Source organism: Siniperca chuatsi, linkage group LG2 (genome assembly GCF_020085105.1).
Source record: "Siniperca chuatsi isolate FFG_IHB_CAS linkage group LG2, ASM2008510v1, whole genome shotgun sequence".
NCBI lineage: Eukaryota > Metazoa > Chordata > Actinopteri > Centrarchiformes > Sinipercidae > Siniperca > Siniperca chuatsi.
The window spans coordinates 8,867,125-8,886,491 of record NC_058043.1 but is presented as its reverse complement, the minus strand read 5'-3'; the positions used below and the strand labels follow the sequence as shown (position 1 = coordinate 8,886,491).

Below are 19,367 nucleotides of genomic sequence, written 5' to 3'. Positions count from 1 at the left end.
TGCCACTTGATAAGATTTTGCCTCTCAGAGACGGGCCAAAACATGTTGATATTTAGCACATAGATAAGTCATGCTGAAGCTGAGAGTTCAGCAACATGAATGAAATCTATAGCAAACTTTCTACATCCTCTGCACACACATTTGCTTATTGAAATATGCTCACAGCTCCACTAGTTTGACCTCAGGTGTAACACTACACAATCAATGACAATTAAAATACATTATCTAATAAGAACTATAACCAGCACAAACAAAATGTTTATCACATTACCATGATTCAACAAATAGCAAAAATAAACTATAACGATAGATAAACAATAACAATAACATTCTTAATTTCTTTTTTATTGTATTAATTTTCTGTACTTTATATGCCTGCTTTTATTTAATTGTTGTGCTTAAATGTTTTAATATTTAATCATATAAGCACTTTATAACTTTGTTTTGAAAGGAGTTGTATAAAAAAGTTAATTATTATTATTACTACTGCTTTTAATAAAAATATTAAAGCCCATAATATGGCCTCTAGGCACATGCATAAATTTATTATTACAAAGTGCTGCCATCCTTACAATTACTCACTTATGTACGACTCTGGATTTCAAAGGGGCTTTATGCGTTTGGTATGTAAAATGACATGCCTATACAGACTACATAATACAATTTAAAATGTATGTTTGAAACTCTCATAAAACATAAAGCCACCAATATCCGCAAGGATGTGAAACACTAATTCATACAACAGCAGTTCAGAAAAACTTTTTGCTGTGTACAGTTAGACTATACCACAAAAACATATTGGACTGACATCCAATCAAATCGGTGCAAATGTTTGACAAGCTTAAGCACGGACCAATAGAATAACTGTAAACATGCTGGAAAGGGGCGGGATGTAAGATATCCTATGTCATCAACTCAAGGCGCTTTGTTGTTCTTTCGGGATAGAAAGATGGAGAAAATTATTGTTAGTTCATCGTAAACAGTCGAATTAAGCAAGGATAATATTTCTTGTGGTTCAATATAATCAAAAGCCTTCCAAGTGTAGAGTTAAACCGATGTCGTCTGGTTAACATTGGTGTATTTGTGGGACTAAATCAGCTCGGCAGTGAGCTAGCATTAGCCACACCGAGAGGAGCGGAAGGAATTCGATGCACTGGGAAGAAGGGGATAATATCTCTACTGGGATGGCTCACGCAAATTGGAAAAAAACTGCGTTTTACAGTTCCCCCTGGAATCAGGGCACTATACACCTGGAGTATGTGGTCGTTTGACTGATATCAAATTGCAGGAACAATTTGATGGTGATTTTGTAACTGTTAACGTGCCAGTTTAGCGAGTTAGCCACGTAGCTACGTAGCCTTCAGTAGGAAGTCACTTAAAATGGCGGAAGGTTGGCCCATTCCTTCGGCCCTTGTCTTCATGCTGTTGAGTTTGAGTGCCTGGGCTCTTGGGTCTTGTCCTGCTCCTTGTTCGTGTTCAAAGGGACAAGATGAGGTCCATATTCTGGACTGCAACAGGAAACGGCTGTCGACGGCTCCCATGGACACACCAGATGGGATAACTCAAGTGTAAGTACACAACTGGTTAGATGCAAATGTGTTGAAGTTAGTCCTGTACTGAATCCACAGCACTGATTTGTCGCTAAACCAAGGGGTGCACCATAACATAGCAAGAAATCCCACTTTGATACATTTTATCCACTTGACCTCACTTAGATAAGATTTTACCCAGAAAAGTTCCTCTGTGATTTGGTTTGTTTTAGGACATGGACTATGCCTAATTGCATATTTTTCTTATTTTAATCACGAAGACAACACTAGAAAAAATGAAAAGAATGATCATCACATCTAAACTCATTAATAAAGCTAGATGTGAACAGAATTTACACTCAGTTGCCAGTTTATTAGGTACACCTAGCTATAACCAATGCAGTCTAATACAACAGCAGTTCAGTTTTTGTTGAAACTGCCTTAGAGAAGTGTTGACTCACGTTAATGGTCACTTTGGAGGTTGTAATTTGTGGTGCATTTGATTAATATTGCATTCTTTTCAATATTGAGTCTACCTTTTTATTAATATAATACAAAATAGTAGAAACACCTTCAGTTCAACAGCACCAAGAATACAGCCTCCAAAATGACATTAAATTAATCATGCCCAGTTTCGACAAAATTGAACATTATAACCATCATGATGGTAGCATTTGTTGCTGGGCTGTTGTATTGAAGTATATTAGTTTTAGCTAGGTGTACCTAATAAACTGGCAACTGAATGGAAGTATCAAGCTTTCGTGGATCTGAGTAAATTCCTCAATTTTTAGTGCGTTTGGGAAGGAGTAGTATAATAAAGTATCTGACTAATACAAAGAAGGTTGATTTTGATGATTTAATATGCGCATTTCAGTTATTCATCAGCAAATTTTTTTCAGCAGGCTTTATAATATGATACTAATGTTGTATTGAATTTCATTTCAGCACCATGAATCACAATGAGCTGACTGTTCTTCCCTTTCTTGGAGATGTTTCCTCAAATATCACCTCGTTGTCATTGTAAGTGTAGAATCTCCTTCAGGTTTTCTTGCCTCTCCTGTCACTGGCCATGTATTTCTTCATGTAAAGCTATGCCTCCATTTATGTTAAAGACAGACATTCTCTGTCTTTACTGTTATCCGTTCTAATTACTTCAAATTCAGATTTTAAAAAATAAATCAACTGTTTTCAGTTTGTGAATCAATGACATCACATTGTTATTTGGTGTGATGTGTTTTCTTTACATGTTTTTACCTTAGACAAAAATCACTCATTGTTGTTAAACATGTGTTGTATACTGATACCATAACATTGGTAAGGTACCATTGTCTTTTGTGACCCACATGGTGCAGAGCAACAGATAAGTCATTCCTCATTTTGATATGATTTGAGTATATCATAGACATAGTTTGTCTTAGTAATCAGTTTCATTATGAAAATAAATTCCTGATAATGTTTTATATGATTCAGAGTCCACAATCGGATCTCAGAGCTGTTGATGCTTCAGCTGCAGCCATACGTTTCCTTGGAGACACTGGACCTGACATCCAACTCCATCTCCGAGCTCAAAGTTGGATCCTTCCCGTCCATGCAGCTGAAATATCTGTAAGCAAGCACTGCTTATTTCAATCATCTTTATCTAACCGTTTTTTTTTCATTAAGGAAGGTAAGAAAGTAAATTATCTACAAGAATAACCTGACAAAACAGGTTGAAAATAAAATAAAGTAGAGATATCTGCCAAGACTACAATACAGTGCAATATATTTCAGATACGCTTTTCAAGTCAGAGAATAGTCATGTAGAAAGCATCTTGTTGTAGACAACTGGCTTTGTGGTGCCTCCTTTTTTGGATATTTATATATACAATAGGTGTAACTGTAGAGCAAACATTATTCTCCTTTTTGGTTTTGGCTCTAATGTTTCTGCTCTTTTATCTTCATAGGAATTTGAGTAATAACAAGATCAGCATCCTTGAGCCTGGCTGCTTTGAAAACATCTCCAGCTCCCTGCTGGTGCTGAAGCTGAACAGGAACAGATTAGCTGTGCTGCCATCCAAAGTCTTCAAACTTCCACAGCTTCAGTTCCTGTAAGTATTGTATGATGGGTTTTTGGTGCAAAACTAAAATCATTAGTCAAAAATTGAGCTGTTGATAGTTGGTAGACAAATCTGTGCATTTTAATTCTTTCTCCTTTTTTTCCCCGTTTTTTTTGTATAAACGCACTTGGTCGAAGAAAACTTAAGCTTACTCTCATTGTAGGGAAATGAAGCGTAACAAGATCAAGATAGTGGACAGCCTGACATTCAAAGGGATGGACTCACTGAGGTCACTGAAGATGCAGAGGAACGGCATCACTAAGCTCATGGATGGAGCCTTTTTTGGGCTTAACAACATTGAAGAACTGTGAGGACAAACTTGTGCATCTGTTGTAAAATTTTGTGTATGGTCATGTTGTTAGTCATTATCGCTTTTGCAGATTTGTCAATTCAGACAAATCAGTTCATGTAATGACAGTTGTTTTTGTTAATGCCATTTTGTTTTTCCCATCTATGTCTCAGAGAGCTGGAACACAACAACCTAACCGAGGTTAACAAAGGTTGGCTGTATGGCCTGCGCATGTTGCGTGTCCTGCGGGTCAACCAGAATACTGTCGGCATCATCCGACCAGACGCCTGGGAGTTTTGCCAAAAGCTGGAGGAACTGTGAGTGTGTTTGCTTCATAGATGAAGTCCCGACTTTCTTTCAACAGCCCCAGGCTTTGAAAATCATTCTGTGTGCTCAGAGGAGTTACTGTTACCTTGCTGTACTGTTGGGTGTCTGGAGCTGATTCAGTGCTGTATTGACTGTGCATGTACTGGATACATTTTTAACAGTGGAGTTAACATACAAGACTGCTGTTAATGTGAAAATTGTTTAAACTGATCTTTAGCATATTTGCGGTTGTTTTGTGCAGGGACTTGTCCTTCAATCATCTGACTAGACTTGAAGAGACAGCTTTTGTAGGATTAGGTCTCCTGGAGAGCCTGAACCTGGGAGAAAATGCCATCAGCCATTTGGGAGAGGGAGTGTTCAGTGGCCTGGCAAGTCTGCGTACCCTGTAAGTTGTCTGTCTAATCATTCTAAAATAACACCTATTTGATCTAACAAGTCTAATTAAGCTTAGTATGCGAAATATAACCAAGTCCTGACTTGTTCTTGGCTCTGTGCATTCTCATAAAGGCTGCTGACTACAGTAGGTCAGTTTGTTTCACTTTGTGTGTAGTTCTTGTCCTGTTTTGAATACATTTCCCGAGTAATCCTAAGTAGTTTACATAAATAACAGCAGAAATTGCCAGTATTTTAAGTTTGCATCCTCTAATGTAGTCTTTATTGCATTCTAATCCTGCTTGTCATTAGTCATCTGTTTAGTCTTAGATCCAGCCACTCAATGTGTAATTTCCATAGAATCCTGTTCTCTTGGTTTTGTGTCCTCTGTCTTGCCATTCATTGTGGGCATCATGCTGATTTCAAATGAGTTGAAACAGTAATGTTTTTTTCACTTGCCCGGTTGGGAAAGTGGGTCAGAAATCTACTTGCCCGAAGTAAATTTTTACTTGCCCATATACAGATTATTTTATTTATTAGCAGTTATGAAATAATAACGGTGCTCAGATTGATCGGCCACTGATCGGAATCTGCCGATATTCATTCAAAATAGTTTGTTCGGCGGTCTCGGTAAAGTCCGTTTAGAAGAGCCTATTGATTTCAATTGTTTTGACAGGCAACCTCGTTAACAACAAGCCTCCTCCACACGCGGCTCACCTGCTGCTTTAAAAACGGAATCGCAGGGTGAAAAAAATCTAAGATGTGAATTGTGTTTTTATAAAACACTGCTTTATGAGAGAAACAGAAAGAGGCAGGGAGGGGCAAGCCGGTGCGTGTGTGTGTGTGTGTGTAAAAGAGAACTGAAGTGAAAAGTAAGGTGAGCACATTAAAGTAGTTTGTGAGTAAATACTTAAATCAGGTAGAGAATTAAGTAGAATTAAAATGGTGAAATAAGAAATAACCTACTAGAAATAGAAATGCCCACCCCCTCGCCATTCTCTGGGAATCACGGTCTAAACCCCAAAGTTCTGGCTGAAGTGTCTCTACCCTGGAAATTCAAAAAATGCTTCTAGAACGTGAATGAAGTATCATCATGTGCAGCGCTGGGAGGGGGCGCAATTGTATAGACCTACAACCAATCAGAGCAACGAATTGTGTGACGTTACATAGTGCTTGAAGTAGGAAAACAATGGTGGCCTGGTCACAAACTTTCTCAAATTACCGTTAAACAGTACACTAAAACGTTTTTCTGAAAACATCTGATGCAGGAAATAGGCAATGCAGTAACATAATCTTTATTCATATTTGATAAGCACTGCCTTGTTTGACAGTTTGATCTGAGGTAGAAAAGGTTTCAGTCGTAGTCATCTGGACACTGTTTTCAGAATCAAGACGTTTCGGCTCCCATCCGGAAGTCATTCTCAATTGTGAAAAAATGGGACGGGAACTAGAAATTTAAGCTACTCTGTGTTACATAAGCCCTGCCCTCAGGAAGGAATCTACCTGAGTATCTGTTAATAGCTAGTTTCACCTGAAACTGACCTAATTGTTTCCAAGATGGCCCAGTAATCCGTAATCAGGCCTATTGTTTTCTGGCTGCAACTACCTCATCACTGTTAAGTACCTGATTAGCATGTGATTGGCGTGACCAAGGTGTTAATACACTGTGATAGACTTTGGGCAGATTGAATCTCAGACCACCATTTCTGTTCAAAGAGGGGTTCTCTTTTTTCACAAAAATGGCTACCTTGACACCCCGTTCAAACCAACTCTTCTCTCTACTTAGAATCTTCACCTCGCTGTCTTCAAATGTGTGGTTTGTAGCTTTTAGATGCAAATGCACGCCGCTCATGCACGGACATTTGTTTTAGGCTGAAAAAAGAGGTTTGGTCTTTAAGCTCTAAGATGCTCCCAGTAACCAAGCATAGGCTATATGGTTTAAGTTGTGTCTCTAGAGTGACAGTGGAATATGTTGCATGTTGCTTGCCAATAAATAAACAGCTGTCAATTTATGATACTTTCTCATCTCTTAGTTTTAATACTTAATATGCAATGTTAAGAATAGTTAAATAAATAAATAATGCTACACAGTAAATAGAAGGCTTCAAATAGACCCCGTGATTAGTATTGGTATCGATACTGCTTCCAGCGATCGGTGACCAGCCCTAAAAATCCTGATTGGCGCACTCTTATCAAACAACAACAAAGACTAAAGTTAATTGTCATGTTTAATCTTTATTTAAGTAAATTAATCTGAACATGGACACAGTGTGTCATCGGTGCATAGCAACAAACATTCTTGCATATCGAAAATGGTATGACAATCTCCCTCCTTCTCCCCAGAGATGGACTCGTTAACTGTGAGTTCACTTTGTCTTTACCCTCCGCCATTGTCTCGCGAGTGCCGGATTGGTGGTTTCTAGATTTAGTAGCTCGACATGGCATTTTTCATTGCCCCAGGCAATCCTTATTGTTGAGCCCTGCTGTGACAGTTCTGCTCACTCATAGGAGAAGCAAGCACACATAGGTGTTCCACTTGAATTTTTAAAGCATTGGGAATTTTATTACCATGTGCAAATGCGTGTGAAATCACACATTTCTAAATGGAAAATTCTGAGAGGCAATATACTGTTAGTGCTGAGTCCATGTCATCCATGTGAACCATGTACTGTATAGAAGAGAGTAGACTGGTCTCCACACTGTAACTGAGCCAGAGGCCAAGAGATAAAGGTTGGTAGAATATTTTGTTAGTGTGGGGTAGAGCAAGACTCCTTCTGGTCTGGGATTTGAGTTTGTTTGCTTTTTAATATTTCATCAAGCAGGGACAAAATAATATCAAGATATGCTTAACATTTCAGTGACTACTGAGCATAACAACAAATAACACAGCAGCTCTCTCCCTCTCTCTCTCTCTCTCTCTCTGTGTGTGTAGAAGGTGGAGCAAGGGGAGATTGTCCACTAGTTAATCGATTGCGGATGGCGTTGTTCTCTCGGACGGATAGAAATGCGGCCCAAGTAAAGTCTATGTATGGGAAACACTGACCCTATATCAGTGGCACAAAATACATTACATGGTTCACATGTGGTATAAGTCTGATGCTTTTACCCCTTTCCATTCACAAAATTTGTGTGCTTTCATATATTAGGTGACAGTTCTGAACCATATTAACACCACCACAAAAGCTTTGAAAATACTGTGTTGCTAAGGCTAAGAATATCAGTCTAATTGAACAAGTATGTCTTCTTCATCATATATCTTTGAGGTAAGAAGTGATGAGAAGAGAGCAAGTTGTGAACTGATTATTTGCCACACAGTGTTCCGCTTAAGTCACTGACCTGCAACAAGAGTGGGAGCTTTCATGGGAGAGGGGAATTGGAGAGTGCCAAAGTTCTTTCAGAGGTGGCCAGGCATGAGGAAAGAGAAATATTAGAGCCCACGACCTATCCTGTAAACACAAAGCCTCTGTGGGTTTCCAGTGGATCCATGAACTGTCCCAGTGCTAAACAGAGCCAATTAATTTCCCCTCATCAGAACAGCAGGGTTAGCAAACTGTGACATGCTGTGGAAGTATGGTGTCTCAGATTGTTATGTCCTAACTAAGAGTCACTTCCACTGACTCTGTGGTCTTTTAAAAAAAAATAAAAATAAAAAAAAATAACAACCTTTTGCAGGAGGAGTCATGACATCTTTAGTCTATGTAGAGTGTTTTATTATCTAAAATGTGACTCTTTGTTTTTCAGAGATATCCGCAATAATGAAATCTCCTGGGCCATTGAAGATTCCATTGGTGTGTTTGATGGAATGAAGAAGCTGAAAACACTGTGAGGACACTCAGATTGTACACACGCACATCATTATTTATTTTGCTGTGAAATTGTTCCTGAAGTTTATTCTAACTTGCATTGAAAGGCTGGTGAAAGGTCTTAATTTAGCCTTAATGAGAGCGGGCAACCATTTTACTGAACATCTTATGAAATATTTTTATTTTTCAGAATCCTACAGCGCAACACAATCAAATCAATCACTAAGAAAGCGTTTGAGGGCCTGGAGGAGCTGGAGCACCTGTGAGTAAAGCCACTGCACACTCCTGTCTCTCCACACAGTTATACTTGTGTCTCAGAAGGATCTGTTGTTATTGTTAAATGTTTAAAGATAGAAGAATGCTTTTATTACTACTGTGCTTTTGTCTTATGCTTGTGAAATGGGATGCCATTTTGATCAAATCACATCGTAGGTGTGTCTAATCCATATTTCTGTCCCCTCTGCAGGGACCTCAGCAAGAATGGCATCATGTCGATACACCCTGAGGCGTTGTCCCATATGAAGCTCAAAGTGTTGTGAGTAGACACAAAATGAATCTTACAGCTCTCATAAGCACATTTGGAAGCCAGCTTTCCCCTGTGTTAATATTGCTTCTTCAGCTGATTTATCATTATTGCTTTCATTAAAAAGGAGTTGTGATTAAGTGACACTGCAAGTAAAGGATACGATTAGCATTTTAAATTGGCTACTGTAACTTTACTTTTTGAGCTTTAGCTCAGTTGGACGAGCAGAGATTTCTGATTCAGCTTTTGAGTTGCAGCATCATCATCTGCTTCGTTAGGACAGCTGTCTCTCCTGCCTGTGAGGAAAGACAGTGGAAATGTTAAGTCTCTTGACTTTTTGAGGTTTTGATCAGCCCATCTTAGGAGTGTCTCTCAAGCAGTGGCTAATGAAATGCCCCAGCAGCTGTCAAACTCAGAATATGTGTCATGACAGTAGTCATATCCTGCTATTAATTAGTCTGCTGCTTATATAGAATATAGCACTATTTGCTTGGCATGTGGATAAAGTTTCTTTGCCTGATAACATATCTAGAGGAACATAATAGCAACACCCTTGTAATTAATATTTATTTTAGGATAAAGTGTATTAAAACATGGTTCTTGAGGCAATTAATCAATTTTCCTGTCTTGATTAAGATCATTTAAAGGTTGCTTTCACACCTGTTATTCGGTTCATGGTTGGTTGACTTTTTGACGTCTCCTGCTGATTGGTTTGAAAATGAGAACCCTGATCATTCACTATGGTTTTATATGGCTATGTATCATTATCTGTTGTCTGTGTTGTGTTTTTAGTTGTCTAGTGTGGTTATATTTTTTATGTATCGGAACTGCTACAAAAATTCTCAGTTAGGTTTATCAATACTACTTACCTTCGGGATTCAGAGGAATAAGGCTATTTTAGCAAGAATTGTCACATTGTTACAGAGCCACCAGAGCTCTGTTTTCATGATACTTGGTATAATAAAATGCAGCTACTCTTGCTTGCATGCATGCTCACTGTTACTCAGTTACTCAAGCAGCACTGGACTTACGTTGTCATGTTGTAATGTTGTTATGTTGTCAGGATAGATAACAGCCCTCTTTAAATTATTCAGGTAAATTGAACTTTCATCTCAAGCAAGTAAATGCAAGTTTGCTTTTCTAAAAGGGTAACTCATAAATCACTTTCTGAAATGTTCACAAACAAATCCTGGACATCACAAATTTATATTCATTTGTTCAGTGGGTTCATCTCATCCTTTTGTCTCTACAGTAGTTTGATGATTGCAACAAATTTTACAATGACTTATCTCACTCTCCCTTCATTACCTTTCTGTTCTCAGTGTCCTGAACACGAGCAACCTGCTGTGTGACTGCCATATGCAGTGGCTGGGGCCTTGGCTGACAGACAGCCAGTTCCAGCAGTCGGTCTCCGCTATCTGTGCTCATCCTGCCAGCCTTCTTGATCGCAATGTCCTGTCCATCAGCCCGGAAGAGTTTGTTTGTGGTCAGTCCCATTCTCTATTTATTTATTTTTTTTAAATACTGTTCCTAGTCTGATCCAATATAGGTACTCTTCAGTGAGCACAGTGGAAAATGTCTGTTGGTATAAGCTAGGAAAGGGCATTGAGTTTTAATTTCAGGATGTTTTGAAATAACGGAAATGTATATTGGATTATTTCAATATATATTTCATAATAGTATGTTATTTCACTCTGGAAGTTTTGTTCACAGGTCAAAAACTTGACAGTTGCACAAAACATATGAGACAACAGTTTTGGAAACACTGTTGAGCTGACCAAGCTTACCACTATGTTGCCCTTCCTGTATTGGCATACTTAATGTACACCAACTAATGTTACATTTCAGTTAAGAGGTCTGCTGTAAAAATATGGATTTTCTAACTTGAGTTTGCTGAGTTTCACACTTTCTGTCCCCGCTTCTCCACAGATGATTTCCCCAAACCTCAGATCACAACTCACCCAGAGACGTCTGTGGCCCTGCGGGGGAACAATGTGACTCTGAGCTGTGTTGCATCCAGCAGCAGTGATTCGCCAATGACCACAGCCTGGCGGAAGGATGGGGAGGTGCTGTATGATGCAGAAGTGCAAAACTACGCCCGGTACCAGGAGGGAGAGCTGATCTACACTACTGTGCTTCATCTCCTCAATGTCAACTTCACTGATGAGGGGCGCTACCAGTGTGTGGTCTCCAATCACTTTGGTTCCAATTACTCCAACAGGGCCAAGCTCACTGTCAATGGTGAGGATGTTTGCCCTTTGTCAAAGAATGTGATTGATGATTGACAGTGGGGCTCATATATGTTTCTCTTGCTCTGCAGTCTTTTATTTTCTTTAAGTTGTAAGGCGCTGGTCTTGCCAATATACTATACACTGAGTTCTGGTACGGCTCATATCATTTTATGTCTGAGAGAAATGTTTCTTATATTTTTATTGTTTTTTTTTTTTTTTTTTGTTTGTTTGTTTTTTAGTCAGATTGTGTCCTTACTCAGTGGACAATGTAGTAACTGCCAAAACATTTAAGACAGTAGAACCCTAACATTTATTTGCAACTGCTGTTTGATTCCGATCTGATAAAGATGTCTCTACGTCTCTGTCCCACCCTTGACTTTCTGTCCTCTATCTTTTAGAGCTGCCATCCTTTCTTAAGACTCCCATGGATCTGACTATCCGAACCGGTACTATGGCCAGGCTGGAGTGTGCTGCTGAAGGCCATCCATCACCCCAGATTGCTTGGCAGAAGGATGGAGGCACTGACTTCCCTGCTGCCCGAGAGCGCAGGATGCATGTGATGCCAGATGATGACATCTTCTTCATTGCTAACGTGAAGACAGAAGACATGGGAGTGTACAGCTGCACGGCTCAAAATGCAGCTGGCAGCCTGTCTGCAAACGCTACTCTCACCGTCCTGGGTGAGTCATCCACCTGATCAGCAGAGCATATTACTGATGTTTTACTACTGGGTCATTTCAGTTGAGTCACTCTGCTCAAATTGGCTGCTCATTTATGTCTGTCACTCAGCGCACACCCTTGTTTTTGTATTTGTTCCTTGGCAATTTTTGATGATGTAAATGCAATGACTCAACTGTTAGATTACTTTTCTTGATAACTGTGCTTTTGAGATTTGATTTAAGCTATGCACTGGCATATAATCAATATCTTGGTTAAAGTCTGTGATCGAGGCTTAAACACTAATACTAAAAAATTGCCATTTTAAAAATAACAAACTTGACCTCATACACATCCATCTGCACAGTTTGACACAAATGCTACTGGGATAATCCTTATTAAATCAAAGATCAATGAATCCTCTTCTCTTCCAGAAACTCCATCCTTCATGCGGCCGCTGGAAGACAGAGCAGTGGCCCGTGGTGAGACTGCCGTCCTTCAGTGTATAGCTGGAGGCAGCCCGGCCCCTCGTCTCAACTGGACCAAAGATGACGGGCCTCTGGTACTCACCGAGCGCCACTTCTTTGCTGCAGCCAACCAGCTCCTGATCATAGTTGATGCTGGTCCTGCTGATGCTGGGAAGTACACCTGCATCATGTCTAATACTCTGGGAACAGAACGTGGCCACATCTACCTGAGTGTCTCGCCATCACCCAACTGTGATACTGGCACAGGATACGACCAGGATGGCTGGACCACCGTGGGCATCGTGGTGATTGTGGTGGTGTGTTGTGTAGTTGGAACCTCGCTGGTCTGGGTCATTGTCATCTATCACATGCGCAGGAAGAGTGAGGACTACAGTATCACCAACACAGGTCAGCAGTTTAGACACACGCTATCTCTGATTATAAAATAAATGTGCCTTCTTTGAAGCTTCCCCCAATAGGGATGGCTGTTTGGAAACCATGAAATATTTCTATGGGGACTGCACTTTATTGTGAGGACTCACAAAACTCGATAGCGTGTAACAAAATATCCCTGTCTGTTCCAGATGAGATGAATTTGCCAGCAGACATCCCCAGCTACCTGTCCTCTCAGGGTACTTTGTCAGAGCCTCAGGAAGGCTACAGTAACTCTGAGGCTGGCAGCCACCAGCAGCTCATGCCTCCTCTCTCCAATGGATACATCCATAAGGGCACGGATGGTGAGTAATCTTCATTTAGATTTGGTAAATTCCACCATGTTTGACTCTGTAACACAAATCATTTGTCTCAGTGTCATGGATGATGTTATTTTTCAAGTTTTTCAGGAATAATCATTTTGTGATATCTGTATAACAAGCTTTGGTTTATCATGATGACAAGATAATCATGTCATGATCTTGATATAACAAGTATGGTTTTCTTGCATGACATAAGCACGCAAAATTCTTTCAGTAATCGTCTATGAACTGCACATATAAGGTAATCTCTGCTATTGTCACTGCACACACTTTACATCAGCAGAAAACAACATTGGTGCCTCCTGCAGGTGGAACTCAATCAACACTTCCTGTAATATCCCTTTTAATATTTATATAAAGATGTATACTGTGCCTTTTCTTGTCTTGTTAGCAGTTAGCTTTCAGTATAATGCATAAATTGGATATAGGGCATTTTAATATTCCAATAATTTAACAATAGGTACTGATGGTGTTCCTGTGGTAGCCAATGATTTATTAATTTACCTTTGATTAGTCATAAAGTAATGTCCGATAGAGACTGACTGACTTATATCTGCTGATTTATAGATCATATTTCCACATCATATTCTTGAGAGTTTTTTATCTAATGAGTTGAGTTATTGGTCAGCATTATGACCACAAAAAATCAAACGCACAATGATACACTACCGCCTTTCATGCCGTCCATACGATTCACTTCTGACATGAATAACATCATATTTCTTTAAATGAATGTCTTTAAATAAAATACAGCTTCTCGTATGTGCTTTTAAGGATTCAAAGCTTTTTGGACACTCACCTGCCCATTAGGTTCTTGTTTCTGCTTTTGTGTTTCGGATCAGATCCTTGCTGAAATGAGACACTGACTGATTATCATGTATGTCCCAGGTGTGTGTTATGGAGACACGGGCAGCGAGGTGGAAACTGAGGGGAATGGCATGCTGCATTGCAGGGTTGGCTCTCTGTTCACTGGCCGTAGTAGCTTCCACCCTGGAGACCCCCGTGAGGGACTGGCTGGACTCCCCACAGGTTAGTGTCATCTATACACAAGCGGTTATTAGGGTTTCTAAGATTTATTTCAAAAGATTACATTTTTTATGGTCATGTGATTTTTCCGATTTCATTTTGAATCTACTATATCTATGCCTTTTCAACTTAGTTAATATGTATTCACATTAAGGTGTAATAAGGTTGAAGGTCTTTTCATATATATGTGTATATATTTTCATTTATTTTATTTGAGCAAATTAGATAAGAGAAAATGCATACTACTCTAAATAATTAGGTCAGGATGGTAGTAACAGTTGCAGCAGTACCAGCATAAATGCATATGATGATGGACACATAATGTACCCACAAAAAATGTTCAACACATCTGATGATAATAATAAGCTTTATTTATATAGCAACTCTCATACATAAAAAACAACTCAGAGTGCTTTTACAAAACAAAAAAGTAAAAGAGCAGACAATTTAAACAACAGATTAAATGTTGAAATATATTTAAAAGAGGAGGGAACACTTAATAAACAACATAACAAAAATTATAATATATAATTGTTTCACATATAATAAATATATGGTGGTAGTTGTGAGAATTTTCCCAGCCATTGTCAGCATGCACCGCACACAATCTCCAAATTAACCCAAGGTCTGCAACAGGCTTGAAAAACAAACAACCAACGTATGGAAAGTAACACTTTTACACACAAGATGCTTATTCTTTCCTGCCAGGTGGAGCAGGTCCGCTGGTCATCTGCTCTGACTGCTACGACAACGCCAACATCTACTCTCGCACACGGGAGTACTGCCCGTACAACTATCTGGGGGAGGATGACCCGCTGGACAAGACTCCCCCCGGCCTGAAGGAGAGCTTCAGTGAGCATGCCCAGCATGAGGACACTGCACTGGGGAGCCTCATTAGCAACCAGGACTCCTCCATCTTTCTCACCTCACACGACAAAAGGTTGAGCAGCCACACTCCCCCGGAGCACTACGCTAATGGTGAGACTTGGAAACAGAAATTCCAATTGTACCTTTCAGTGCAGTTGACACCATCCTTGAGATGCAAACTATCATGTCCTACCTGCTGATTTGCTTTTGGGTAAAATGTTGAATTTTCACCATCCTGCAGCTACTGAAAAAGGGAAAAAACCCTGTAGGATTCTGAAAACATTCCTCTTCTTTTTGTGGCTGTTATAAATCTTGCAGCTGCTCAAGCAAGTTTACTCTTAACTTGCCTTGAAATACAACATAAACACTGAGGTCATTCATTTACTGAAGCCAGTATTTTACAGATGAGAGATTTCCCAGTGAACTGGTAAACCCATAAGATTGTATTTATTAGAGATATTGATCTTCCAGATATGATCTATTTAGATACTGTACATAGAGGCTTGTTATGAAGGTTGTCGAGGTGATCAGAGTACTTGCGGGCTACAGCTAACATTATATTCTCTGTTGAGATAGGATGAGAAAAGTAAGTCAGCTTGGCTAACGTCATGTAAACAAACTAAAAACTAGCTGCTTAAATGTGGTTTATTAAAAATCAAGTATATGGCTGCAATTAATGATTATTTTCACTGCCAATTAATCTTCCAATTATTTTCTGATTAATGGTTTATTCTTTAAAATGTTAAACACTGAAAAATGCCAGTCACGAGTTCTGATAGTGCAAAGGAACAAGTTCAAATTACTTGTTTTGTCCAACCAACACTCTAAAATCTGAAGGTTACAAGGATATAAAACAGTGAAAAGCAGCAAATTTTCTCATTTGAGAAGGCGGAACCAGATAATTGGCAACAATAAATAAGTGATTGCTATAAAAGTATGTGGTTGGGACTCAGTGTGAGATAATGTGCTGGCATCTGAGTATTGTGTCTTTGTCTGTCTTTGCAGATTCTCTTAGCAGGTCCTTCTGGGGAGAAGGGGAAGATCCGTCATCAAAACGCCAACTAGGCACATCCCAGCACCCAGTGACTGTACACAGGACACCTCCTCTGACCTCCACTGCCGACGGGGCACAGGAACAGAGTGAAGCAGATGTGGACTGTTTTCCCAGGCAATGCACACAGGACCATAGAAGTGCCTCTAATAGGACTAACCCTCAGGAGCATCCTGCTCCAACATAGGTCTTTACACTCTGCCTACATTCTGCCTCTGACTCCTTGTTGCTGCACCCCCCCTCCCTTCACCCACTACCTCCAAAGAGACTCCTCAAATTCTGCCAAAGATGCTCTCTTGTATGTATGTTTACATTCCCCTTTCACTCAAGAGGACATGCTAATGTTCTCCACTGTGGAAAGACTGCTGTGTCAGACTGGAGAAATGGACCATTGATTAAAGTAGTGACCTCCTCCTTGGCACCTCCACCTCTGCAGGACCCCTTACTCCCACATCCTCCACTCTTCTTTGTTCTCTTTTTAGAGAAAGCTATGAATGTATGCTTTTAAAGAGCCATGTTGGATGCTGCCATGAGAGAACGCCAAGACATGGTAGAGTCTTTACAAGCTCTCTCCTCTGTCCCTGCTGCTGTGGGGCTGAAATTTAGTGTCAGTGTACGTCACACTGGCAGTTTTGTCTCATCATTCCTGGTACAGACACCTGTTGGAGCAGCCTACATGACTTTGGTAGAAATTACAAACCACCTATTCCCAAGTGGGGAAAAGGGGGGTTTAAACAGGGGACAATTGTAGTTCCCTGACCAGCAGTTTGTGGTTGTTAATATAGGAAAGAACATTGAAAACATAGGTCCCACATTCCCATAGCCATCCCGACTGACTCAAAACTATGCTATCTGGTATAATGTTATGCAAATCCCAGAGACAGTGACACCAAACTGTGGTGTATATTATGAATATATATGAATATATCCTATATCATCTTTATCTGATCTTGTTTTTGTCCTATGTCAAACACCATGTTAATTCCTTCATTTTATGTCTTCGTAATGATAAACAATTTGGAGAGAAAGCGTACAATTGTTTTGCACATGTGACAATCATGGTTTTGCTGGCTATTTTCTAATTGGATGGCCTTTTTAACAAGCATTCTCAGTAACCTCGATCAGGTGACATTATGGTTTTTATATATACAGTATGCACTGATTTGTTTTCCCTTGTGTCATATCTTACAGGCACTTAATTTAATGGTGGTAAACTTTATTATGCAGTGTGCATGCCATTTTACATTGTGAGGATTTATCATCAGTTTTATCTCAAAGTTCATGATCCTTCCGTAGATATTGATTATGTCTAGGTTTTCACTTGGGACTGTGAAAAATGAGAATGTATTGTGTTATTTTATACATGTATGTATTTGTATATAAGGCTAGTAATCTATTAAATTCCATGTCCTACTAGTCCATTTGCAGAGATGTTTGAGACATAAGCTGCAGTAATTTTAAGCTTATTCATTTTAAGCCTTTATTGTCCCAGCGTTATCCTTTAAGTTTTTTTTCATGTTGGTTCAGGTAACAAGAAGTGGGTGTTATTTTCCACATAACCGAAATACAGTTATCGAACAGCTGCCAGCTTCAGCAAACTGTATTGTTTCCAAATGTTAGCTATTAAATTGCTTTGAGGATTTGAAAATGAAAATGCCTCATGTAAAAGAATGTGGTCTTGTTTCATCAGGTTAGATGTCATGAGTTGTCCTTAAAAATCCTCTTGATTATTGCACTTAAGATTTGCTCAGATGTAATTGGCTTTGGCTTTGTTTGTGACTCTCAGAAGCTTATATTTGCTCAATATATTTAACAAATTGCACTCAGCTGCCAGTTTATTAGGTACACCCAGCTAAAACTAATCCAGTCTAAAACCACAGTCCTTCAGTAAATCCTACCTTTTAGTGAAGGTTATAATGTTCAGTTTTTGTTGAAACTGTTTTTAGAGCGGTTTTGATTCAACTGTATGATCATTTTGGAGGCTGTAGTTTGTGGTGGTGTTGTTGGATTATATTGTGTTATACTGACAGGTGTTTCTTCGTGAAGGTAGGATGTATTACAGAACTGTGATATTAGACTGCATTAGTTTTAGCTAGGTGTACCTAATAATAAACTGGCAACTGAGTGTATATCATGGATATGTCTGACAACATATTTGAAAGTTTATTTTTATTATTGTACTTTCCGTTATCTTGATCATCAGCAATGCTACATTTTGCTCTTTTATTTTTGATCAAGAAAAGGATTTGTCATGTTCCTTTTCTCCCTCTTTTGTAGTGGTACACTGAGTGTTCGAGGGTACTGAGTTCAGACACTAAAAATCAATAATGCTTAAAAGTTCATCTACAGTAATAATGTGTGCTGGTGTAGCTTGATGCTACATTTTTTTATGTAATGTCACAAAGTGTAATATGGCCATACAAATGATTGTTACTTTTTGTCAATAACTACTCAAATACATGTACTCCATTGACTACATGTATTTGTTAAGCTGCAAATGGTATCTGTTCACCTCCACCTCCTCAGCGGTACGTGCAGATATGAATTGCATGTCAATCTTGCCCTCTTTTGGTTCTAACTTGTTTTCATATTTTGTTAATCACCCTTGCCTTTTATTGCCGGATCAGCACATTCCAAGCCTTTTCCTCTGAACTTGGCATTGCCAGAAAGTTGATTATCAACTGATATTATTTTCCAAGCTAAGACTAAAACAAGCTTTCCTGATTTTTTTTTTTTTTTTTTTTTTTTTTTTGACACACACACAGATTTTTGTTGCTTCTTGATGTTTTCTGATTTGGCTAAGGTAAATTTCGTGCCCCTTTTGAGCAATTTGAGAAATTTAAATGAAACCTTGCAGTGATAAGTTATCCTAATGGAGCTATGTGTCTGTATGTATGTCATTGTTCCATGTTTTCTGCCAACATAGCGTAAACATAATGTGCATTTGTATTGTTTTATTCTCTGAACGTCCTTTATGACTTTATACCAAAGTTTAGCAGTAACTGCTCTGGCAATATCCAATGCTGCTTTTTTTTTGTATTGTCGAAAATTTGCATTTTGTTTTCATTAGTATTTTTGGACCTTGTTTGCCTGTACATTCTGTAAAGCATGTCTAAAGAACCTTTTTGTTATGTAGCCATTACTCAAACATTAAACATGAATTCTGACCATTGGGTTTGGATCATGAATGTCTGCCTGAACACAGGATTATTTTCATTATCGATTAAGCTGTTGATTATTTTCTTGATCACAATCACAATTCCAAGGTGTCCAAGGTGACCTTTTCAAAGTTTTTGTCCAAAACCCAAAGATAGTGAATTTGCGATGATATATAACAGAGAAAGGCAGGAAATGCTCACATTGTTGAAGCTGAA

General features: G+C 39.0%; 1 protein-coding gene across 1 annotated transcript; it reads left to right on the top strand.

Annotated features, from left to right (window-relative positions):
* Positions 1-719: 719 nt before the first annotated feature.
* Positions 720-19,163, top strand: lrig2 (leucine-rich repeats and immunoglobulin-like domains 2). The gene is made up of 18 exons (XM_044212040.1): positions 720-1,568; positions 2,475-2,549; positions 3,000-3,134; positions 3,473-3,616; positions 3,789-3,932; positions 4,088-4,231; positions 4,483-4,626; positions 8,355-8,435; positions 8,607-8,678; positions 8,883-8,951; positions 10,262-10,425; positions 10,869-11,180; positions 11,569-11,850; positions 12,262-12,702; positions 12,879-13,031; positions 13,938-14,078; positions 14,784-15,053; positions 15,948-19,163. Exons 1-18 carry the CDS (start codon positions 1,381-1,383, stop codon positions 16,178-16,180), a joined length of 3,192 nt encoding a protein of 1,063 aa, XP_044067975.1. The 5' UTR covers positions 720-1,380; the 3' UTR covers positions 16,181-19,163.
* The last annotated feature ends 204 nt before the right edge of the window (positions 19,164-19,367 follow it).

Excerpts from the sequence above, each read along its gene's own strand:
- lrig2 (XM_044212040.1), top strand. The coding sequence starts at position 1,381 with ATGGCGGAAGGTTGGCCCATTCCTTCGGCCCTTGTCTTCATGCTGTTG. Across the intron at positions 3,933-4,087 it reads CTTAACAACATTGAAGAACT|AGAGCTGGAACACAACAACC; the intron begins GTGAGGACAAAC and ends TCTATGTCTCAG. Across the intron at positions 8,679-8,882 it reads CTGGAGGAGCTGGAGCACCT|GGACCTCAGCAAGAATGGCA; the intron begins GTGAGTAAAGCC and ends TCCCCTCTGCAG.